Source organism: Tursiops truncatus, chromosome 4 (assembly GCF_011762595.2).
Source record: "Tursiops truncatus isolate mTurTru1 chromosome 4, mTurTru1.mat.Y, whole genome shotgun sequence".
Taxonomy (NCBI): domain Eukaryota; kingdom Metazoa; phylum Chordata; class Mammalia; order Artiodactyla; family Delphinidae; genus Tursiops; species Tursiops truncatus.
Window position 1 is genome coordinate 43,513,212 of NC_047037.1, and position 26,693 is coordinate 43,539,904.

At 32.2% G+C, this 26,693-nt stretch overlaps 1 protein-coding gene across 1 annotated transcript in view; it reads right to left on the bottom strand.

Moving 5' to 3' along the window:
* Positions 1 to 925: 925 nt before the first annotated feature.
* Positions 926 to 26,693, bottom strand: part of SI (sucrase-isomaltase) — a 98,716-nt gene continuing 72,948 nt past the window's right edge. Inside the window, exons 35-47 of the mRNA XM_019946049.1 lie at positions 25,953 to 26,040; positions 24,908 to 25,046; positions 18,201 to 18,334; positions 16,674 to 16,708; positions 16,470 to 16,586; positions 13,834 to 13,982; positions 11,940 to 12,024; positions 11,800 to 11,856; positions 11,072 to 11,196; positions 8,300 to 8,388; positions 4,405 to 4,454; positions 4,003 to 4,167; positions 926 to 994 (exon numbers count right to left, since the gene is read on the bottom strand). Of these exons, the coding sequence (XP_019801608.1) occupies positions 926 to 994; positions 4,003 to 4,167; positions 4,405 to 4,454; positions 8,300 to 8,388; positions 11,072 to 11,196; positions 11,800 to 11,856; positions 11,940 to 12,024; positions 13,834 to 13,982; positions 16,470 to 16,586; positions 16,674 to 16,708; positions 18,201 to 18,334; positions 24,908 to 25,046; positions 25,953 to 26,040 (1,302 nt within the window). The remainder of the gene's footprint in view (positions 995 to 4,002; positions 4,168 to 4,404; positions 4,455 to 8,299; positions 8,389 to 11,071; positions 11,197 to 11,799; positions 11,857 to 11,939; positions 12,025 to 13,833; positions 13,983 to 16,469; positions 16,587 to 16,673; positions 16,709 to 18,200; positions 18,335 to 24,907; positions 25,047 to 25,952; positions 26,041 to 26,693) is intronic.

The window sequence follows — 26,693 nt, forward strand, 5'->3', positions numbered from 1 at the left end:
TCCATAAAGCAAAGTTAGAAGAAGAAATTTGGACTTCGTTATGGACTGAAGTTTGTGTCCCCCTATCCCAAATTCATATGTTGAATATCTAATCACCAGTGTGATGGTATTTGGAGATGTGCCTTTGGTACATACACAGTCATGCATGTGGAGCCCTCATTAATGGAATTAGTGTCAGAAGAAGTGACATCAGAGAGCTTGCATCCTTTCTCTTTGTTTTGTGCCATGTGAGGACACAAGGAGAATTTGGCTGTCCATAAAGCAGAAAGAGGGACCTCACCAGCCACCAAATCTGCAGATACCCTGATCTCAAACTTCCCAGGCTCCATAACTGTGAGAAATATATATTTATTGTTTAAGCCATTCATTCTATGGTAAATTGTTATAGCAACCCAAACCAAGACAATTTTCTTTTGGAAAATTTTTTAAAATGTACACTGTATGTACTTATATATATTTTATTTTCTCTTTTCTAATTAAATGTACACACTAAGAAATAATTAAATCTGATGACAATTATTAGTACATAACTCAAATCTACTAAACACTGAAGAAAATATATAAAATTACATAAAACTTTTGCTTAATTTAAAAATCACCTATTTTAATTATATCTTAATTACACACACATATATATTTAGTAACTAGTATACAGTTTTAGCTGATACTTAGCAAGAGTAACTAGAACAATTAAATTCTTCTAAATAGTTAAAACATTGAATCAAAGCCACATTAATATTATAAAATCAGTATTAATATTGTACACTGTGCAATAACTTTAGATAGATGTTATGAAAATCACATTTTACACAATATAAGAAATAAATGAAGAGGGTAAATAATTAGGGTGAATAAGTAAATAAGTATGGTGAAACTTAAATCCAGATGTTAATTTCTCTTTGACAGCTGGGACTGATGGTGATCTTCATGACCAGTTGATTTCTATTGGCTCATCTAGAGTAACGTTATTCTGTCTTAGATCAATGTTTAATATCTAAAAAAAAAAAAAAGGTAATTAATTGCTTAATCAGAACCGTTTTTTAAACAAAAACTAATTCCATAAATAAATGCTCTATTAGTAAACAGGTATAGCTTGTTTTTCTTTTCCATTTTGATTAATTTTTTTTTCAGAGAGTTCACAACCATTTCAGTAATAGTCTCACCCAACCCACCCATTATACAGATGATGAAAATAAGTCTCAGAGGGGGAGAATCGTTGTCAAAATACAACTAAAAACTGAGACTATTAACCAATTATCTTATTTCTACTACTTTACTCTTTCTCCATGACTCCTAAATATGCAGTTATTCATAACTGCACTACATAGATCTCTATGCATTCCGCCCTCAAATATTATCCAGTCATCTAGAGACAAAACTTAGATTTTAGAAATATGTTTTCTTTTACATCAATCTTAAAGGGCTTTAACATGCTGAATTTATTGCCAATGATTTCATTGTGCATGTTACTTTCTTTCACTGGAGAGAATCTCTGTCAGACCATATAGGGACTAAGTATGGAGGTGACCAATTAAACCACTGTACTCAAACAATCATCTGTAATCTTTTTATAATATGTCGATTTCATTAGATTTTTCCATTGCTCCAATAGACTCACATGACTCTCAGTGCCTTAGCTCAGAAAGTTGAATTCAGTCATCAAATATGCAAGAGAAGAAGAAAACCAACATTTCTTTACTGCTAAACAAATACCAAACACTCACTGGGGAATTTATAAAATTTATTCTTCACTAAAGCACAGCGTCTTAGGATTTATTTCCCATGCTTCATAATAGAAGAGTTTGAAAGGTAAATAATTTTTTTAGTATCTATTAGGTTTGAAACTGATCCATCTTACACCAAAACCTAACTTAGTTCCTTTATATCAAAAGTGAAAAACAAGCAGCACCTCACATAGATTTTAATACCTGTACAGATGGCAACTAGGCATAATTGCTGCTAGGAAAGTGTTTTAAAAATTCTATTGATAGAGCAATTAAATGTCCTTTGCATATAATTTCTACACTCATGGAAAGCGCAACCAAAATAGAGAAAGAATTTGACTACTCCCTCCTTTTCCCATATATCTATAAAAACTCAGAAAACAGTAGATGCTCATAAATATTTGTATTATTTAAATACACTTAGAAGGGACTACTCCTTTGTTAGTAAAGTTAATATCTTCTTTTGGAATCATTGAGATAATGAACCATGTAAAAATTTATTCTTAATATTTAAAATTCTTTGTGAATGTGTTTGAAAGCAGTGGAATGAACTTTTCTTTATAAGTGGTGTTTTTTATGCCAAGTATTTGGTCAAAATTGTCTTGAAATAATACTTGATATGTTAAAATATCTTATTTGACCTTGTTCAGCTGACTGTATTTAGTTTACTTTTATAGTAAAAATTGTGAGCTTTATTTTTCACCATTGTTGTAGTAAATAAGAACAAGAAAAAATGTAAGGAAAACCAGTGTTCTTTAATCTCATTGAACATTGGGCTGTTCAGAAAAACTGATTTCTAATTATGATTGATAATCATTGACTATTCCTGAGGAATTAATTTTCCTTTTTAAAGATTCCATTTCTTAGTTTGCCATATAAGACCACTGGACTAAATCATTGATTCCCTTACTTTGGAATTTTATAAACAGGTGAAATTTTAAAAGAAGAAAAATGGGGGTGAGGTGGTGGGTTATCAACTTTTATTTTACCATGGAGGATCATTAAATATATAAAACTCTAATTTTCCAACCTTGATAGAATTTAAAGAAATAGAAGTATTTTAATGCCAAAGTAGTAATTAAGAAATAGTTGCATATTAAAGGTGAAATTCTGATTGCCTACAGAACAGCAATAACAATAGGATAGATGCTAAATTTCAATTGGAAGAAACGGCTTCTCAGGTGCTGTTCAACTCTTACATCTTGTACAATTTATGAAAACCTAAAATTATGCCCAAGATACAGTTACTATTTTTTTAAGTTGTAGTCAGACAAACAACTAGCTATTTTGTAAGTTAAATTCATCCAAAGTGTTTAGTTGATAAAAAGCTAATTGTTTTTATTCAACTTTAAACACAAACAGGTATGTGTACACACAGTCAAAGTTTTAGCAGTGCAGATGTAGCCTTAAACTTGGATCAAAGACTTTAAACAGTTAGCTGGCTTCTAGAATATATGTTCTTTGAAATCTACTTTCACAGAATTTAAGACTGGAAGGAGTTTAAGAGGTTGTTTACTTGCATATTCTTACTTAACTGTAAGGAAAAAGAAGTCCTGAAATTATTTATTCAACATAAAAAGCTCGTTACTAGCAGCAAAGAGATTTTAACATAAGAATCCTGACTCCTTTGTGTAAATCATATGCTCATGCAGCTCTATGTCAAATTATTCATAGATGCTAATAGACAGTTCTATTAATTTTGCAAGGATTTTCAAGTATATTTTATCTAAGACATATTAAATGTTCAAATGTGAACATTTTGGTTTTGAAAGGTATTAGCTTTTTTTTTTTTTTTTTTTTGCAGTACACTGGCCTCTCACTGTTGTGGCCTCTCCCGTTGCGGAACACAGGCTCCGGACGCGCAGGCTCAGCGGCCATGGCTCACGGGACCGGCCGCCCTGCAGCATGTGGGATCCTCCAGGACCGGGGCACGAACCTGTGTCCCCTGCATCAGCAGGCGGACTCTCAACCACCACGCCACCAGGGAAGCCCCAAGTATTAGGTTTTGAGGGATGAAAATGATTTAAAGATTTAATGCAAATTTAACTTTGCTTTGATTATATCAGAGCAATTATAAAATAGATGCCCTTAGGTTGATTTATATGTTACCAAGGATGATAATATGGAAATAGATATGGATGTTTAATGAAAATAAATAAACAAGGAAGCAATAGTTGACCCATAATTATGTTTCTTTAGGGCTAAAAAATACAAGACATTCATGTAGACGTTTTGAATAGCTCCATTTAAAAAAGAAACATCTTCTTACATCACTTACCTCCAGGTCTGGGTTTTCAAAGTTAACAGACTCTTTATTTCCATTATATATGAGATTAACCTCACTAACAGGAGTCTTTTCTTTCCCCCATATATGTATGTATCCAAGCCGCATTTCATTTTTGCTTATGTAACTATTTTTCAGTATAGTGCTTGTTAAGATGGTCTATAAAGACAAAGAAAAAGAAATTAAACCCTTCATCTAGCAAAAGCAATTAAATCTTTAAAAAGCATATATCTGTTAACCAAAATGTATCTCATAGTATAGCAAATTGTTTATTCATATATTTGAAAAGAGGTATGTTATATAATATATAAAAAATATGTAAATATAAAATACAGCATAAAACTTCAAATATTATTTAACACAATTGCAAATAAATGATCTGTAGTGACTACATACCTTGTTTAAATTAAATTGTACAAAGAAATATAGGTCTCTTTCATAGGTGTCTATAGAGAAAAAAAAAAGAGTGATGTATTTATATTTCCAAAGAAGAGCAATAGTAAATACTAGTACTGTATATTTTGCTTTTCTTTCACAGTAAAAGGGTACCAAATACCATCAATGTATATTTAATCTTCTCTAAGTTTATATATCTTATTTGAACACAGTCCAAGGAGCACTGAAATATGAAGGATGAGTCACCAGAGAGGGTACTAGATGGATGGGTAAGTTGGTGTGTGCCTGTTTGTATGTAGGAGAGTAACACTAACGCAGTGGCACATGTAAAATCACCTTCACACAGCTCTGGGAGGGTGGAAGAAGTGTAAGAATAAAGAGAATTGGGTGTGATAGTCATGGACACCTACTGGCCACCTCAGTGACTGACAATAAAATAATATTATAAAGAAAAGAGAACATGATGGTAACTTATCCTAGTGTCATTTGAGAAAAATATTCAATTGTGAGAGATTATTTCAGGTCAACTGAAATCAAACTGATAAAACACAGGCTTTATATCCAGCTCTTTAAATAAGATGTAATCTTGCCAAATTTAAAATCAGTTTAAAAAATAATCTTAGAACGAAAATTTATTATTTAGTATTTGTTATTCTAAGTACTTTATCACAATGCTGTAAGAGACATGTATTATTATTACTCTCACTGTATAAAAGAGGAAAAGAAAAAAATACATGGCCAAAAGTGAAACAACTAATTATTATCAAGTCTAGACTTATGTCCAGTTTTCTCTGACTTATATGATTGTGTCATATGTAAAACCAAACAAACGTGTAAGACAAAAAGGCAAAGGTAGAGTCAAATGCATGACTAAAACAAGTATTAGGATAACACTGAAAAAGCAACAAATTTTAATTCTCTTTTCCACTTATGCATGCCAGCATTATATTCATTAATTCTCGGAAAAAAATTGCTTAATTTGAGACTAATTATGCCTATATTAAAATTAAATGATATTCTGCCCCAAACTTTCTCTGTGTATATTAATGTATACATCGCTTATTTAATATACATTTTGAGGCAAAATTTTTAGTCTTAATTTTAAATATATAATTATAGCTTAAGTTTTTAAGAGCAATTTTAAAAGTACAAATCAATGAGAGAAAACAAAAGTGAAGCTATTAAGAGGATATGAACGGTTTTGCTGTTTTGCTGTTTTCAATGAATAAGAGAAAGATACCACATATGAACTTAGTCCAGAGTAGACATATGTCTATTTCACTAAGATGAGTAGGACAAATTAATATTTTACTAAGCTACAATTTCATTAGCTAGAACAGTCAAAATTTACTTAATGTATACACATTTCAAAATAAGTTTATTTTGCTTTATTTTTTTTTTGAGAAAAAATATGTCTACAAATAATAGTGATTGGGACAGAGTAAAGGGAGCAAGTAGGTGATTAAATAGTTAATTCCAGTAGGTGATTGTAAGTAAAGGAAAAAAACCTGTAAGTTAGTGATCACTCAAGAGAGTAGGTTTGCTTAACCACAAAATCAAGCAGGCTTGCTTAGCAACAACACCATACAGCATAAGCATGAGACATGCCCCAAAACAATAAAACAATGGTGGAATGAGACCCACATCCTGCCCAGTGAGGTCAGTAAGTTAATGATTCCTAGGACATGCTTTTCTGACCACACTAAAACAAAAATATAAGGAAAAGGTGACATTATACTGAAACCTGAGATGATTTACCATATTTTAGTATATGTTACCGCCTTTTTGCTCATTTCCATTGTGCCATGACAGTCCCGGTTTGACCATGTAGGAACCAGAAAAACTTCCCAGCCCCATGAAGGAAGCTTGACATCTATTCAAGAATGAGGAAGAAGGTGGTCTTCTCCCCCTCCCCATTTTTCCTTTGATTATAAAACTGTAGCCCACTAAGTTCTCTGCGTGGCACCCTCTTGCCTGCCTGCTTGTAAACCTCACAAGCATCCTATTCTAATGAATCATTTCTTATCTATCACTTTGCCTCTCATTTAATACTTTCTGTGCTGAGACATAAAGAACTGGAGCTCCTTGGAGCCCACCAAGACGTATTTCTAAGATTTCAATAGTATTCCGTAAATTTTAAAAGTACTTAAAAGACGAAATCATTTAGATATCATCTAGTTTATCGAGTAGATTGGCAAGCTTGCTGTGAGAGAAGACTTCTTTGGAGATTCTGATATAATAAATCCAGAGACTCCGAGCATTTGTTATGTATTGTTTTTGCTGTTCGCTCAAGGAATTTCAGGGGATTAGTTGAGATCTTTATACTTAATTATAACAAATATACTGAGATTGTGAAATAGAACCAAAAAAGTAAATGTAATGGGCCAGAACAATTTTGTATGCTTTCATGAAGAGAACAGAGAGAAATATATGAATTATGTTCAGTTATTTTCCAGTGATAAAACAAAAAATCTGCCATGAATCTTCCATAGGGTAAAGGTTATACCAAGTTCTTTCATCTGCTATCTTAGTTTGATAGAAAGAGCTGGAAAAAAAAAATTCTAAGAGAAGCTTTGTCCCCATTACTGTTAAAACAAATTAACTTAATTTGTTAGAGAGTAAGATTCAAATATCCCAAGACAAGCATGCAAATTATGTATAACTCAACTTTGCATCCCTGGGAAATTGTAGGCAAATTCAAAGTGCCTCTTGCCGGGCCCAGTGAGGCAGAAAGGTTGCAAACTTTTTAGAACCTCCCTTAATGTATTAATGAAGTTCAGGGCTCTGAAAACATATGATTTTAACTAATAGCAGTTGAGTTCTTCACCTTCTAAATCACAAAATACTAGGAAGAGGTAATTTTATTTTTGAGTCTTGCTTATTATCATATGATTCTTATATCACTTTCTGATATGCTTTACTCACTAATAAATTCCTATTTATTATGTTTGCAGAATATTAACTATGATTTACCTGAAAAGATGAAAGATGTCTTTGCTATTAATGAAAAATCTCTCATCTATGGATAATTTATTTAAATTGCAGTGAACTGCCCTATAGCTCCACACAGATGTTAGTTTTTAAGACAAAGATTTGTGTCAAGAGAATGCTCAGAAGTCCCATCTAGCAGAGCTGGCACTACTAATGGCAGTCAGTAAACCTAATCCTCTAACAGTGTTTATTTAACAGCATAATAATGACCTGGGGGCATTTTACTCAAAGGCAGATTCCTGGGCCTCTCCCCAGATTAATGGAATTTAGATGGGTCCCAGAATATGCATTCTTTACAAACTATCCCAGGTAGCAGAGCACGCACTGCTAAAAGTTTAGTAGTTCAGTCTGATTTTGAGGAGTAGCCATGGAGTAAACAAAGATTTAAGTTTAAATCTTTAAGCTTTTCATGTAAAAAACTGCTGAATATTAAAACAAAAACAAAACAAGAGCTATAGCCATTAAGCACAGAGAACAAGTTTGAGTTTTGTTTCTGAACTCTCATGTTTTAGAAGCATCCTTTGTGCATCAATATGTGCGCATGGGAACATGGATTTTCAGCTCAGTTGACCTCACACATACTGAGTGCCTATTATGTGAACAGCACTGGGCTAACTTCTGGGACTACAAAGATGATCAATATATCAGCCCTGCCCACACAAAACTCTTAGTCATCTAGACACTGATCACAGGGATTAAATATATTTAGGATAAGAAGAAAGTCTTTAAATATGTAGAAGTCTATTTTTTAAGTTGATTCAACTATTTATTAAACTATTTTAGCTTTGAATAATATTATTGGCTTTTTATTCAGCTTCCAAAGTACTATAATAGGTAACAAAAAAGTAATGTGAGATAATATGTATGTTACCAGTTATATTTATCTCCTAAATGGAACACTTACCTATAGTCTCTCCATCATCCCAAAAGAGAGATCCTTGTGCCATCTGATTATCATCTGCAGCAACAATGAGCTTCATGTAATTTTTTCGACTATAAGAAAGAAATACAATTTTACCAAGGTTTATAGAGTAGCATATTTCTTGTTATGATATGACATCCATGTAAGTGTCCAAAGGAACACAGACTGTTTTAGGCAAAGAAAATAGAAGGATTTTCCTTTTTTAATGAGTTAATGGAAATTATACAAACCATAAAATCCTTCATATTTAATAGAAAATATCATGCATTTCTTTTTTTTTTTTTTGCGGTACGTGGGCCTCCCATTGCTGCGGCCTCTCCTGTCGCAGAGCACAGACTCCGGAGGCACAGGCCCAGCAGCCATGGCTCATGGGCCCAGCCGCTCCACAGCATGTGGGATCTTCCCAGACCGGGGCACGAACCCGCGTCCCCTGCAACGGCAGGCGGACCCTCAACCACTGCGCCACCGGGGAAGCCCGTATCATGCATTTCTTTGACATCAAGGATTCACCTACTGTAACAAATCAGAAGTGGCCTCATTTATAATTAAAACCATATTAAGTTTATTGATATATTTATTTATTCTTCTCTCTGATAATACTGTCATTGACCATTAAACATAAAGCTGTTTCAATAGCATGTTTTAATCTCATATGACTTAAGCTTTCCTCACATTTACGTATATAAATCACTTGATTATCATTGGCAATTGTTAATAAGAATGTGAAGAGTAGCCAGAATTGCAAGTCTTTTCCTTGGATTGGACAGTACTTCCGAAGCTTGTGCCTACCATAGGCCTGTCTATGAACTAAATATCTGCTTCCATGCTCAGTATGCAAACTTGGTTTGACAGCCTCATATTGCTATGGAAGGATTTCTCAGACAAATTATGCTTAGCTATCTGCCTTTTCCAATCACAAGTGTTGAAGGTTATACTGCTATGGAAGTCTTCTAAAATATCCAGAATATCTAGAGTTCAAATCTCCACAGCAACTTTATATTTTCCATGTACAGATATTGGCATGTCTTAACATGCATGTATATATGCATTTCAATTCATAGTCACTGAGGTAAAAGATAAGTAGATCTTATTAGAAATATTAAAATCTGGTTTAACGCACAATTTCCTAACGTACTTAAAATAAGATTAAAAGAGTTTCACAAATTTCATTCTACCTTGTATATACAGTTGACCAATGAACAATGTGTATCCAAGTATCCACAGTTCCTCTGCATCCACAGATTCAACCGACCATGGACTGAGTAGTACTGTACTATTTACTATTGAAAAATATCCATGTAAAAGTGGACCCATGTGATTCAAACTCATGCTGTTCAAAGGTCCACGGTATACCTAAACCCAATATCTTATTTACTTTACCCACCTACACACACACACACACCCAGAACACCCAGAATGGCCTCTCTACTTGTCTCTCATAACATAAGGATTCCTCAAGACACAACTTATGAATGGTCTCCTCCATGAAACTCTCATTTCTCAGGTATAATCATTTTTCTCCTCTTCAACTGACATCAGGGTAAAATATTGATAGAAATGGATCTGGGTAGCTCCAGAAGCTAGAAAGAGTCTACTCATGCCAACTGGGGCTGTCAGCATGTAGATCACCACAAGAGTGAGTACAGCCTGAGATGAGAAGAGGAACAGAACTGAGTCCTCTAGAATCTCAATGTTTAAGCCAGGAATTTAGTCAGGGGAAATAGACTCTATGACTGGTCTCAGAAATTTGCTCTTACATCAGTCACAGGAGACAGAATGGACCCATGATCCATGGAAATAGGACATGTTGTTGACTGTGAAGGAGAGAATATCACATAAGGGGTCTTAGCAGATGATCAGTTATAGATGATAATGGATAGAAAATCTGAGTTACCTTTCATTGTTAAATGGGACAAGGTTGCTACAAATAGGTCTGGTTCTTCTGCAGACAGCAGAGGACTTAAATAGCGTGAAGGAGTAGTGATCTTGTCAATGGATATCTACATTTCATAGACTAAAGTGGGTCTGGGTATGTGTCACAGGACTGATGGAGGTAGAAAAGGGGGAGCGGAAAAGATGGAAGGAAAGAGAAGCCCTCTGAGCCATGTTTGCTTAAAGCTCACAGAAAAGTTCACTTAAAAAACATATTTTCATAAAGTAAATAATATTTCTTTCCAAATAGACTCAGAAAAAATGATGAGGTCTCACGTGAGACTGGCATTTAAAATACAAGACATCCGTTTATCAATACCTTTGCATGTTTACACAGAGGACATTAAGTTTCCACTGGTATTTTGGTTGGGGAAACATTCTATCATGTTGGAGGACAATTTTCCATGAGTTTCTCAAGTTTCTACATATTTTGCATACAGGAGCAATGACAGTTTTTCTGCCTTCAAAGCAAAGAATGGATGCTTTTGCTTACAGCCTATTATAAAAGATTGAGTTTCCAAAGTGTTGCCTTCCTTAGCTGTGACATAAGCCTCCTGGGTGGGCAGTATCCACCTAGGCCACTTGATGTCACCCATATGAGACTTGGAGGACAGGGGCAACTGGAGCAAACATGAAGCTCATATTTCTTGCTATGCCAAGAGTAAGAAAGAACTTTGTCTCAGACCCAGAATCCATGAAACTGTGGCAGGCTAACCTGTAAGCTTGGAAGTAGGATAAAATCTCAGACCTTTCCCGGTTCTTGACAATTTTAGCATGCTGTCTCTCAAAATCTAATCTGAGTTCTGTGAACACTTCACTTACCTGTAAAATGTGTTTTGAGCAGCCTCTTGACAAGGTAGAATATAACCACCACGGACATGTAGATTTATTTCATATAAAGGAGCTGCAAATGTATGAAATTTTTCTCTGACACCAATATCTTTGCCCTGGAAATGACAGCGGTGGACAAAAGAACAAAACAATAAGAAGCAGAATCACCAGCAATATTGGTACTTGAGGGGGCACATTTATAGAATCAAATAATATACTTTTTAATTTAAAAAATAATAAAACCACAAACATTTATTCAGGAGCTCATGTTGTTAAAGCATGTACTTATTCCTTAGTTTATTGATAGCTTTGAAAGTAATTTACCACCGCTTGTTTTTGTGGTGCTCACATGAAGAAAATATATGGTTCTTGATGGGTCACAAAAGTTATTTTTGATTTGTCATATACATTATTCTTTAAAGGACTGTATTACTTTTAATGATCTTTCTGCATACCTAATAAAGGGCAATGACCTTTTTGTGTATACTGTATAATTTCCACGTTTATTTGGTAAAATAAATCAATGACTACATAAGAAACTATGGCAGAATAAATTAACTGTTTCACTGTTTGTTAATTTGATTCTGATATAATTAGCAAGAAATATCTTGCTCTTTTTAAGTGGAAAGGAAAACAAGTACGTTGTTAATAAAAAGGCTATAACTAAGTTGTTACCCATTTCTGTTTAGTCAATCCCCCAGAATTCCTTAACTACTTACTGTATGGTAATCAAACCACCGAGCATTAGGGACATAGCCTTCTACAGTGTCAGCATACTAGAATTTAAAGACATAGTCATTAAAAACATATAAACCATGGAAAAATTATTTTGTGAACAAAAATATGTTGTAGGACTTACAGCTTCCAATACAGGGGTAACCATAAATGCTGGACCCCACAGGAACTGTTTGAATATATCCCAGGTTGGCTTTTCATTAAAGAACCTGGACAAAATATTTACAAAATTAAATCAAAGAAATTTATCTCTTCTGAATACCATAAAATAATTATTAAAATCACATTTTGCAGTATGGACTTTTGTGGATTGAAATGAAAATCAAAACATAAAAAATCAAAAACAATTTTATCACTTGGAATTCAGTGTGCAGTGTACAATACTTTATAAGTAAATCTAGACCATGACTAAACCTTCCAACAAAGCACAGAGTTGCCATGGATGTGTAAGACCGAGTGAGAAATCTCCTTTGAAGAGAACTCACATAAATTCAAATATTAACTTTGTCTAATAGAAGATCAACAAACCAGGAAGCAAGAATTATAAACACTCTGGAAGAAAAGTGTGAGACAAATGTGTTTTAAGAATCTTAATTTGGTAACTTTAAAAAGAGTTTGCACATCCTATGTAAATTAAGCTAACTGAATAGTGAATTTATAAATCCTTAAATGTTCTTCCATTTGTTAATATTTTTCTGAGTTTGAGATATAAATGGCTGAAAAAACAAAATCTGCTTTTTATAGTTTGAGAATTGCAACTATTAATGTCCACATTTTTTCTTTAATTGAAATGGAAGTATACATTTTTAATTTTTGTTCTTTTGTTTGTGTTTTGTTTTACTCTAAACTGAGATTAATGCTAAATTGGACTGCTGGGTTCTTCCTCTATGTACTTCCTATGGGAACAAAAACCCAGAAGTTCTCAGCAGGACAAGAGTCTGCATAGTTAATAATAATGTTTCTGGCTGGGGACTCAGACCAGTGCTGATACTCCAGCTCTTCTGGAAAGTTAATAGGGAGAAGACAAAGAGGAAAATTCTAGAAATAAAAGAGGAAAGAGTTTAATAAAATGTTACCAGAAATAAAGAAGGGATTACGGTAATAAATTACTAGAGGATAATTTGAACCTAGGAAGTATTTTTTTTCCCTTTTTTTTGGAAAGTTGGATATTTTATTATTAGAACAGAAGGCATATTGATCTACTTATTATTTTGGTAATTTTATATTGGCTACTACTGTTTAATTTGAGTAAATATTCGCTGTTTATTTTTTACTGATTTATCAATGGTGAAATCTAACAAATCACCCCAATCAATTACTCTGGTAATATAGGGCACACAAGAAGCTAAGTATATCATGATTATTTCAAGGGTTTTTTTGTATTTATGGTTGAATGTGTGTGGGGTTTTTTTTGTAACATCCATAAGAAATTGCTTGTATTTGCCTTAAAAATAGAACAGGCTAAAATTTTTGCAACTATACTCCATAGAATAGAATTTCAATATTTGGTCATATATCAGTTTGAGCTTCAAGGAGTAAATCCAAAACAATTGTCACAGAGAATGGTAGAACTGTTCTAGGGTACCCAATTAGAACACCTCTAGGAGGAGTTGGATGGTCTTCTTAGTCAGGCATTTGTATATGGTGGATTTACTTAACTGCTGTAAACTTCAATTAAGTCAACCATAATTTAGAGATATTACTTATTTCCAAGACCTTTTGTAAACACTCAATGTAATAAGGTATGTAAATTCTCTCAAACAATACCTGGTATACAATAGTTATTCCTAAGAATTATTACTTTTTAAAAACTGATTGTGTTTCATTTTTAATGGCATATATTAGTCTGTTTATTAGTAGATTTATTTATGTAAATGCTTATTAACCCAAAATGTACACTTAAATAACAATGAAAAAGTTTTCAATTTAAAATGTTTTATATGGCAGTATAACTGATTACTAAGTAAATTAAATGAAAGCTATCTCTCTCTGTGATAGGAAAAAAAAATTGTGCTTACTCATGCAAAAGGGGTCTGATAACAGTGCCACCATGAGCATGAATTTCATGCATCTGTGTATAGAAATAGGGCAATAAAGTGTATCTAATATTTAGAATATTCCTTGACATTTCAGAAAAAGTTGCATTCCAGGAAGCAGGATGTTTTCTCTGAAACAAAGCAAAATGAAAGTGTCATAAGCTGTTGTCCTTGTTTAAATCATAATTTTCAAATACATATTTGAAGAATAAAAAATAAGGCATAATTTAATTCACTGTCATGTGCTACATCACAAAAACCTTATGGAATAGTTATTTCTATCTCATACAGTGGAAAGAGAAAGCATAACTAATATTTTAATAAGAAAATGCAAATTAAGTCCATGGCTTGATTTCATTTAGGTGAACATATGTAAAGAGCAGTTCACATTTGAATAGGTGACAAACACATTGTCAACTGTGGTGATGCTCAGTGTAGGGTGAAAAGTCTAGGAGAGAAACAGAATGCTATATATAAGTGCATTGAAATAAACAGACATGCAGAGCCCATCATGGTGACCCTGCACATTGTGTGTTCTCATGAGAAATGAATAAGTTATGGTACTAAAGAATTAATAGTATAGGAGGAAGAGGGGATCTAATTAATGTTGGATAAAAAAGAACATGCCCATGTCTGCTCTGGAATATACTCCCCAGGTAAAAAGACTAAAATTGACACTGGAAAGATAAAAGCTTCTAAAAAATGTTATTGCACTTAGTGGCTAAAAAAAATAATAAGGAGAGTGATTAGTATTTTACATTCTAATTTATACCAAGGGAAAAAACAAGGCTGCTACATAACTCCAGGGGGCAACACTTGCAATGTTTTCTTGTTTTTATCAATAGGAGCAGAGCACTTAAGAGTGGTATCATATCTATGAAGATTCCAACTTTTCTAGATTTAAGTAGTAAGAACGTTTGAATGATGACCGATTGCTATCACTGGTACATGTAGTGTTAGAATAGGCAAAACCTTGAAAGTGCAACGGTCCAAGAAATATTAAGCAATATATCAATATGATCCTACTGTTACTAGCTTCAAAGTCAAGTTAGAAAAGGCAAAGATCATATCTGTTGCATACTGACTTTGTTGATGTTATTTCAGTTTTAACATGATAAAACACAAGCATTTAATTCTAAACCATGCATTCCTAAATTCAATTATATTACCTCATAATTAAACTTAAGTTGAGTTCTGTAGATTTTTATTCAGAAGTACTTCGTCAGTCTTTCCCTCTCCCATTTCATCTTCTCAAAAGCTCCAGCCACATTCACATCTTGGAGTCTTTCACCTGTTCCCCAGAACTGGAATTCTCCCCCATATATATAAATTTGTTGCTTTCCTCAACTCAAGTCTCTGCTCTAATGCTAATGTCGCTTCATCCAAGAGGACCACCTTGAGAATCCCTTCTAAACCAGAACACCCACAAATCTCTATCATTTTAGCTTACTCTAGTTTTCCCTCATACGATTTATTTGTACCTGCTGTTTTATATATATATATATATATATATATATATATATATATACATATATATATATATATATAAAATTGTCTATTATCTGTTATCTCTATCATTCCTGCATTATATAAAGTATTAGGGCAGGGATTTTGTAAATATTAAATAATAGATTTTCAATGAATTCTTGTTGAATGAATCCCTGTTCAGGATTTTATTGATTCATGCCTTACTCTCCCAACAATACAGCTTTCTGAATTTCATTACTGACATAAAGTTTTCCTGCTAAAATATTCCTATGCCATCAAGTTGTCTCTATTGCCCAACTTTCAAATTTTTCCAAAATGTGGTCCCATACTGCCTTCTAACTTTGTATAGATTTTCATTTTTATTTTTCATTTTCTAATATAAATTCTCCCTTCTATTCTGACAAAAAATTTCTCAGGGTGACATGAAGAATTCAAAACTCATGATGAGCTCTACCATTCGGTTACTATGGCTAGAACCCATCCTTAAAAGACCAGCTCTGTCTACAATTCTTCCATGAGGTGCATTTTGATAATTTATCTTTCTTCTATATGTCTTCACTGAAAGTATAACAAAATTTAGCACTTACTTATATATTGCTTGCAATTGTTTATACTTTTTCATAATTTTTATTATTGTCTCCAAAAGTTCTTCCAGTTTAGTAAAGTATATAGTAAAGTAAACAGTGTCACCACTCAGAAATTAGTTTCCATGATTCCCTTTTCCTTTTATTTTTTTCTGTTTCTCAACTCATTTTTAAAACATTTGCTTTTTAAATCTGCCCATTTCGGGCATTGATTTTAAATGGCTTTTCTAATTATTTAGTTTGAAACTGATTTTTTTTTATCGTTCTGTCCAGGTTTGGAATAATTTCCAGAAGGAATTTTTTTTCTGGCTAATTCAAAATTATATAGAGCAGCAGTAAGTATGCCAGCTAACCAAGTCCTGAAACCCAAAGTATAAAGAAAACCCAAGTCAGAAACTTCTCAGAGTGATGGGCTCAGATGCCGTCAGTAAATGTAAAGAGATTCAAAACATTCATCTGGAAATCAGCCAGGAAGGGTGAATTCTATTCAAAAACGTTTAAGGTTAGTGGGGCAAAGGAATGAGAGTAAATGCAGTAATTACATACTCCAGTAAATGCAGTGTTGTGATTTCTTGCATTTGGATAAAATGCTCCAAGTTGCATCCAGCGGGCACAGAGCTGATATTCCGAATTGTTGAAGAAACCACAGATATCTGCTCCAGTCTAAAATACAGTTATATTTAATTAATTTTAATAGTTTGTTTCTTAATATTAACAAGTGATGAAGACAAAAGGAATAGAGCTACTTACATATGACATTCCAAACAAACTAAATTCCATCATACCTAAAAAAATTAGGAAAAAAATTATAGAAGGCCACTATTTCATATATTTTGACATTTTCTTTTCTATTTATGAAGATGTTCTATTTCTAATACTGACCTCTAATTCAATGAAACATTTTTCAGGTTATTGATATACTTTTCTTTCATTTCTTCCCATGAAATTTATGTATTTTTTACTTTATAATGTTAATGACATTTATAAAAATAAGACACTCTAATAATGCCTCCTTGACACTTTCAAGATGACACATTTAGATCACAAAACTGTTACGAACACATTATAGTATGAGAAGAAAGCGCTAGTGATTCCTTTCTTAAAAAAATAAATTTATTTATTTATTTATTTTTTATTTATGGCTGCATTGGGTCTTCGTTGCTGCGTGCAGGCTTTCTCTAGCTGCGGCGAGCAGGGGCTACTGTTCCTTGTGGTGTGTGAGCTTCTCATTGCAATGGCTTCTCTTGTTGCGGAGCACGGGTTCTAGGCACTCGGGCTTCAGTAGTTGAGGCTCGTGGGCTCTAGAGTGCAGGCTCAGTAGTTATGGAGCACAGGCTTAGTTGCTCCGTGTCATCTGGGATCTTCCCGGGCCAGGGCTCAAACCCGTGTCCCCTGCATTGGCAGACGGATTCTTAACCACTGCACCACCAGGGAAGTCTTCCTTGGTTTTATTTTTAAAATAAAATGCTGTCTTTGTAATTATTTAACCATAGGTCTCATTATATGAAACAAATTGAATTATCCTTATTAGCTAAAAATCTCCTGAGGAATGATCATTTTAATAAAATAGAAAGCATGTGAATTCCCAGCTCTTCTTTTTTTTTTTTTTTTTTTTTTTGCACAGCGCAGGCTCTGGACGCGCAGGTCGGCGGCCATGGCTCACGGGCCCAGCTGCTCCACGGCATGTGGGATCTTTCTGTACTGGGGCACGAACCCGTGCCCCCTGCATCGGCAGGCAGACTCTCAACCACTGTGCCACCAGGGAAGCCCCCTCCCAGCTCTTCTTTTAAAGGAATATTTCTAAACATTGATTGTTTTCCTTGAATCCTAATATAAATAGTAAAGAATTTTTATGTTTAGATATGAAACAGAAAAATATTCTCTTTAAAATAAATTTCATTTACTCTTTATCCAACTATTGTCAGAAAACTTCCAAAATTTGGTTTGAGATGTTTCATACTTTAGCATCTATGAGTGATTCTTATTCCCTAGAATCTAGAATTTCTAAGCATTTCTATTCTTAGCTCTATATGTTATCCTTCCCATATCTTGCCCTTTCATAAAAGGAAACTGAGACCAAAAGGGATGAAATTATTTTCTCAAAATAAACTAGATCCTGCTTTCTGGCCCATTGCCTTTTCATTATGCTGTTTGTCATAAAATATGATGCCAAAAGTACATTTCAGAGAAGGACTTACAAAGTATATGAACTAGCAAAAGTGAATACCTAATAGAAGATTTAAAAGAATAATGATAAAGATGGTGACTCTCACATACCAATGATAGATTTGTCCAAATTGTCCCATTTTGCATAGCTGTCTCCAAGCCAGTGTCCTACCCATCTTCCAGCCGTAGGATATGTAGAACGAGAAATAACAATTCCTCTTTTGCCAGTTGCCTTCTGCAATGCACTAATATAGATGGAGAGGATCTATGAGTTTTTATATGAGGTATTTTCTTTGGATATTTCTACTTAGGACCACTTCATTAAAGAAAAAAACTATCCGATTTATGGTGTCTATGCTGTCTCTTATTACGACTAGCTCTTTATAAGTGAATCTTTGCTCATTATACTATAAAATCCTTACAAGCATAAAGGACATCTTTTTTCCTTCCAACATTTTCCAGAGTGACATGTCTAAGTGGCCCTTTATTTATTGGTTCAGTGAATACAAGTCAACTATTGATATTATCAAATCAACTAATTATATTGAAAGTTTTTGAATGAACACATTTTATTCTACTTAAATGTGTTCTCTTATAAAGATTTAGGCTCCATTAATTGCTCCAACCCTTCTTATTTATAATTTGTCAACATTTAATCTTCATATTACTCTGCAGAGAATATTTGCTATAATACTCCCTGTTTTAGGGAGTATTCATATATATATATTAATTGGAAAGAAAATGTTTATTTTTATATTACTTAAAATAATTTGTATATGAACAAGGACTAGAGAACTATATCAGGAGGAAATATTTCAAATACTTAATTAGGCAGATTTGTAACCCATTACCATGTTATAAACTGTATCTAATCATTTCCTTGTTAAAGATGGACCACAGTAATTGTACTGATTTGTTTATACATAAAGCTTCTTAAATGACACCTTGAGATTCTTGAGGTTAAGGACTGACTTAATCTTCTTTATATTCTTTACACCTAATACATATAATAGTAGCTTAAGAAACTTTTGAATTCATGAATATCTCAAAATTACAGGAAACTGAAAATATTTTAAACAGATATATGATGATATATTGAACCATATGTTGATAATAGAAACAATATTGTATTTGCTAACTTAAAATTTCCTACTTGTATGTCTCTCTTAAAAAAATCATATAAGAAAACGATCTTCACTGCTTCATTTTTTATAACAAATATAAAGGATCTAGTCAATTGAGAATCAGTAATATATTTAACATATGTCACACGTATTTGGAGACATTTAACAAGAAATGAATGTATATATAGGGAATGGAAGAACTGATGATCAGTTTAGGAATCTTCATGGAAACTTGTATCTTAAGTTTAGTTAATTGGTAAAGAAAATTCATTTTATTTAATTGATATAAAAATTATTTACAAGGATAGAGTTGTCCCAAATCTTTAATGTTTCCACACAGAAGAAATACATATTATTGAAGGTTCTTTTCTTCTGCCTTATGTCTTACTTTTGCAAAAAGTCTTTACTGAGGCTTTAAGTTAATAACCAAATATATGCCTTTTTAGATTTCTGATTGAGAAGAATTCTGCATAAAATATTTTCATAACAATTTTCTCTTATGGGAAATGTAACCTCTTGCATTAGAAAAATCTCCTTTGTAACCCTTCACAGAATATTTCTTATTTGGTAAATCACTTGCCACCACTAAAACTATAATTTAAAATTACATAGCTATAAATATTTTGTAGACATTTCCATCATGCTCCAACTTTACAGATGGTTAATCACAATGAACTTAATTTAATTTTAAGAAACACTTTTCAACCATAATACAGTTTGTTCTCTGTTACAAGTTGATTTGGAAAATTTAGCTTATAAAAAGAATTTCAATATTGTGTTACAGAAACATTTTTATTACATGTTTATAATTGTCTACATGAGCAGTTTTTTAAAAGTATTAGAAAAGTTATAAAAATATCTTATGTTATTGGGAAAAAAAGTCCTTCTAAAGGAAAACAATGATTTTTAGAAAACTGTACATGTAGATTACAAATGTGGGTTATGTGAAAGGAGAATATTGAACTGAAAAAAAAATTAAATAGTTTAAAGCCCTAACAATAAATAAATATCTTTATTTTTGTCATGGTTTCTAAAGATAATAATTTCAAAATGATTAAGTTGACTACTGTTTTTAATTACTGATGAAATCAATTGGTAAATATACCCCCAATACTGCTGTCTCTGACTGGGTGATATTAAATTATTTTAGAATACTGACCGTAATGCTCAGAAAAGAGAAAGTTATACAGGATTGTTTCTCTCAATGTTTATTTAAAAAATCTCTTTGAAAACTAAAGACTTCTTTTGAATTATATTTTTAGAAAGCAAAAAATTTAGTATTATATATTTACTATCCATTAGAAATAGTAACTTGCCAGTTTCACAACTCAAAGAGACTCACCATTAGATCAGAAAATGTAATTTCAGTTTTAGAGTTGGATAACAAGTTTTTGTAAGCTGAAATATTTCCATTGTTTCTGAGTGTATAAGTAAAACTTAAATTTGAGATTTCTTTAGTGAGAAGAATGTGAAAGTCTAAACCATGGAAATGGTTTTATGGATTCAGATCTCAATCTTTTTTAAACATTGATACCAGCTATATCAATGTTCAACTCAGCCATATTAATCAGAAAGTAATATCTAAGAGACACGTATTCCATATTTTTTCAAGTTACTAACAGTTAATTAAGAGAAAGTTACAGCTATAACCAAGAAAACTTCCAAATTATATATGACCTGTATAGTGTTTTTCTTTTTTTAATCTATACCGGTCTTATTTTTTGTTAAAAAAATTGCAAGAAGAGGTCACTTCCTATAGTACACAATTCTCCCAAAAAAAAAAGCCCCTCTTATTTTTCAGGTTAGATTCACTAAACATCGAAAAGCAACATAATTTTCCAAGTTGCTAAATAACCCAGTCTCTAGGAATATCTGAGAAAAGAACTTATATTTATTAACATTTTTATTTCATTCTAAATTAAGATTACAAAAATCTTGGGCATTTACTTAAAAATTGTGTACTTAACACAACCTGAACTTCCAAAGGGAGTCAAAGATTTTGATTTTTCTATGTTCTTTCTAATGAAAAATATGTAGTACTCTCAAAAGTCATTCAAGGTATTGTTGAAGATGAAAGTACGGAATATATAGCTGTATAATCCTTGGATAATTATCTGAGATTTAAACACACAATTTGAAATTTTAAAAATATATTTCTCCCTATATCTGAAGCATAGGCTTTATTTCAGTACAATATTGAATTTTAAATAAGACAAAGATCAATTGAAGACTGAAAACTTTTTGTATGGGATTTATACATGAAACTTCTTCATTTGCCACTGATCTCCAAGGTTTTTTCTATGAAACTGTTTGCAGTCTTTCAAGCTGATTATTTACCTCCTATTTCTGCATCCACTCATTCTGTTCTTTCCTTGTTTCAGTTGTTTGTTTCATGTTAAGTGAAGAGCACAATAACAAGAACTAGGTGAATGTCAAATGTGTGCGAATTTTGAAAACAGAAAATGAGTCACAGAAAGGAACAATAAAATGGTACAGTCTGAGTAACTTAAGAAATAAATTACACTCTTAATCCTTTCAGTTTTCTCAAATGATAAAAAGTCTTTACTCTCCATTATTTGCTTAAACGTAATTTATTTATAGCATCCTTTTACACTTGTCAAGGTCTTAAACGTATAATGACTATATTTAATCTCTAAAATATCTGAAGGAGAGTTCAACAATTTTTTTTCTCATATAACTGAAAAAAATAAATAGTAAGAAAGTATTTAAAAGATATAAAAAGTCTATAGCTATGCATAAATTGGGCTTTTTAACTCAACATTTAAAATTTATTAATCTGTTTAACTTAAACAACAAATGTGGTTAAATTTTACTGAAAAATTTTATGGACAGGAGCAAAATTAACATTATTAAAGGGATGTTCTTTGGAAGATTGTACTGATATCTTCTTCATAATGTTATTTAAGAGTTAAAAATGGGTCTTAAACATCTCTAAACACCTTTGTATATCAACTATTTAGAAATTTACCTACTTTTGCCTTGAATTTATTTATATAATTTTGATAGTTGTGGTGAGATAAAAATTGATTCACTTACATTTACTAAACATCCTACAGTGTGTCAGGAACCATGCTAGATTCTGTAATGTGCTCCAGAAGTTCAATTTACTGCCCTCTATGAAAAAAAATATTTTCTTCCAATTTTCCTTAAAGTACATACTTTCATCTCAAGATGCATAAGTTTTGCCAAAGAGTTCATCACTCACTTCTCAATATTTTTGTTATGTTTAATATCTATAGCTTTATGGTAAAGTGAGGTTAGCTGAGGATAATTGTGTTCCAATATTATGCTCCAGCAGGGTTAACTAAAGAAGCATTTGTCCCAATAAAAAGGCATTATTGAAGACCAGTTTGTTTACTCTTTTTTTTATATTACAAAATACTTATTACGAATTTTTTCAAGTTGACATTGTTAGTGTTTCTCCAAAGTAGTTTCTCTTTACACACAACTTTGAATTACTGCATAATAGAATTTATAATCTTGAAGAGCCTCTATTTTGATGTTATTGTCAAACAACACAAAATTCTAGCACAAGACAAGGAAATTCATCCTCACCTCAGATCCTTATTTCCCAGGAACCAGCATTGTTTTATTTCCACTTAGCCAAATATATTTTAATTGATTATTATTCTTCTCTCCATGGAGATTTAAAATTCATTGGCATTGTCTAGTAACATACTGACACATTCATTAAATCCTAGAAGTGTGCCAACCATATCCTTCTCACAGATCGACAAAGAGCAAATCCATGATTCTTATCCAGAGATCCCAATTGTAGAAGCTATAATGCACTTATTATGGTTTAGGTGGCCATAGATATCCTAGAAATAGCTTATGACAAATTTCATTTACTTTCTTTGCCTTGGTGAAATGTAGTTTCCTTCCTTTACTCCCTAGCATATTTCTTTTTTTTCTTCAAGATCAGTTCAAATGATAACTTTTCTTTTGATGTCACTTCTATTTTCCTGATAGAGTTAGCTGAGCACTCTCCTTGTTTCTCATAACACTATTGTAGTATCTATCACATTACACAGATTTTGCTTTTTTGTCAGTTTGTTTACTCTTTTTTTTTTAACATCTTTTTTGGAGTAAAATTGCTTTACAATGTTGTGTTAGTTTCCGCTGTATAACAAAGTGAATCAGCTATATGCATACATATATCCCCATATCCCCTCCCCCTTGTGTCTCCTTCCCACCCTCTGTATCCCACCCCTTTAGGCAGTCACAAAGAACCAAGCTGATCTCCCTGTGCTATGCAGCTGCTTCCAACTAGCTATCTATTGTACATTTGGTAGTGCATATATGTCAATGCTACTCTCTCACTTTGTTCCAGCTTGCCCTTCCCTTTCCCTGTGTCCTCTAGTCCATTCTCTGCATCTTTATTCCTGTCCTGCTGACGTTCCTTAGTCTTTCTGTATGTTCTTAGTGCCCTTACATTGGGATTTGGTCAACAAATCTGTAGTCATTCATTCACGTAATAATATCTTAAATAATTCACATATTCTAGGTTGAAAAAGAATTTGGTGCTAGAAATAAGATAAGCATGCTTCACTAAGTGAGGAAATATTACCCATACCCTTTACTCCAAAATGCTTTTCATTCTTTTTCCAACTTCCATCATATATTAGAACCATGGTTTTCAACCCTGGATACTCATTAGAACCACCTGGGGGATTTTTAAAAATTCAGATGCTTATGCTATAGTTCAGATTAATTAAATCAGCATTTATTAAAAAATCTTCAGTTTGAACTATATTTAAAATAGATAACCAACAAGGACCTGCTGTATAGCACAGGTAACTCTACTCAATATTCTGTAACAAGCTAAATGGAAAAAGAATATATATATGTATACATATAACTGAATCACTTTGCTCTACACCTGAAACTAACACAACATTGTAAATCTAATATACTCCAATATAAAATAAAAATTAAAAAAAATAATCTCCAGTTGATTACAGTGTGTAGTTAAGAACCAGTGATCTAGAGCTGCACTGTGTAATATAGTGACCACTAGCCATGTGGGGCTATTTAATTTACATTTATGAAAATTAAATAAAATTTTAAATTCTATTCCTGAGTCACACTAGCCACATTGCTCAACAACCATATATGGCTAGTGGCTACCATATTGGACAATAGAATTATAGAACATTTCTATCATTGCAGAACATTTTATTGCACAGTGTTAATAAAGACTTGATACTCAAAGAATGGCCTGTATTCCATCATCATTAGCCTCACATAAGATTTTGTTTAATATGGATATTAACGTTTAAGAAGCTTAAGGTCATTGACATTTATTGTTATTTGCTAATAATGGATTTAAATAGTAGATTTAGTCAGATTTCATGTTTTAATTAGTGACATCAAACTATATATTATTTACTCAATTATTCATTAAAAATTATTCTTTGAGCACCGACTATTTGTTAGGCATTTTGCTACTATAAGCTGGGTGCATACTGGGGAACAAAATAAAATGGTTCAGGGTTCTTTTGGGAATTGGATAAAAATTTAAAACAAAGATACAGAGAGAGAGACAATTATTCTAAGTGCCATGAAGGACCAAGTAAGATAAGGTCAGCAGGGAAGGACTCAAAAGAGGTAACATTAAATTTAATATCTAAAAAATAAGAGTCAGAAACGATGATTATGAAGATTGCTTACTCATAAGTAAGTTTCGCTTGTGACCATCCATATAGATTGTGAACATCATAATGCAAAACGGATGATCCATCACTAAGAATCTGCTCAGTTTCCATACACATGGTTCTGAAATGTAATCCATCAGTTCTTTTTGTGAGTTCTGGGGAGAATTAATAAAAAAAAATTAATATGTTATAAAGTAACTTATATTGAAATATGTAAATTGTAACTATAAATTATTTTGGCAAAACATTAATCATTGTTTGAAAATATTACTGATTTTTCAACCATTTGTGCACTTTGTTTATGCTAATTATAAATGAAAAAATGGTCTGCAATGTGATTGCAATTACAGTTGTGACTGGAAAATATGTGCACAGTTTTACTATATTCAATAATAAAAATGTTACTAATTAACATGAACTCATAAAAACCTGAAAAGTAAGTGTACTCCGAAAAGTCTACTATATTTTATGCATTTAGATGAGAAATACTGATTAAATAGATTTAAAAAAAAAATCCATTTGCTAACATAAAGCCCTGGCATATTTTCTCAGTTTCAGATGCAAATTTTCAGAGCTTTGCCATCACTTTAGATGTAACTGTTTATGCAGTTTACTGCCTACATAAGAGCATGAGGATGAATGTTGAAAGACCGTACTTTTCCCTCCTAGGTCAGGGACAACCAAAGAAGTGTTGTTAGCATTGTTTCACTTTTTTCCTAATAAAGAAAAACTTTAAAAAATCTTTATAAAAGATTTTAATTTTTTATCTTAAAGAATATTTAGAATTCTCACATCTGGAAAGATTCTTAAGAAAATCAAAGTAACAACTTCAAATTTAGAAATCTATTCATATAGATAAAACATGTTTCTTGAGTTTTCTTCTCGAAGTAATGTTAGATGATTTAGATGATATTGGTAACGGGTTGAGATGTGGTCCAGTGTGTAGATGGGTAGTGAGTATTGGAAATGTGCATCCTGTTCTCTATGTCATAAGGTATATAAACCTGATTAATAAATAATAATAGCATGATAACAGCCAAGGCACAGCAGCAATATTGTACCTGGGAAATAAGGTGGATAATTTAGCTCTGTATTTCTGCATTGATTAGTAGTTGTTCCATTTACAAAGCTTGATGGTTCATTCATATCCTTAAAAAGAGAAAGAAAAGTAAACAAAAAACAAATTTAGGGCATATCTTCTTAAAAGAACTAATTCAGAGACCCAGTAAATTAAAGTAGGATATTTGAATAATAGTACTTTACTATTCTAAAAAGCAAAAGTATAAGGCATCTCAACAATACTAAAGCATTTAGTTTAGCTCAGTCTTTCTTAACATTTTACAATTCACATCTCCTTTTGAAAACCATAAAATGTCCTATTTTTCTCTGTAGATAAAATCTATATAAAAGTGAATTGTTTTCTATGTTTCTAGACATTAAATTATAATAGTGTATATTCCCCCATGTCTTTCCCTCCATTTCTGCCCTGGAGCCTTGTATCAATTTTTTTAAAACAATGGTTTGTGGTTTTTAAAACCATAAGATAATAGTTTCCAAATACAGAAAATTTCAAAGAGTATCTCTATTGAGTACACATTTCAGAATTTTAGTACCATATATAAACGGACCATCATATAAATATATAAATTAGTTGTCATTTAAAGGTGATTCCTCCATCATAAAAAGGTTATCTTTTCTGGATCAAGATATAATTATTGGGGATATATTTAATGGAATCCCTTATAGTACATAACTTTATATAATTAAAAAAAACTATCTTTATACAACTTTACATCCTCAAG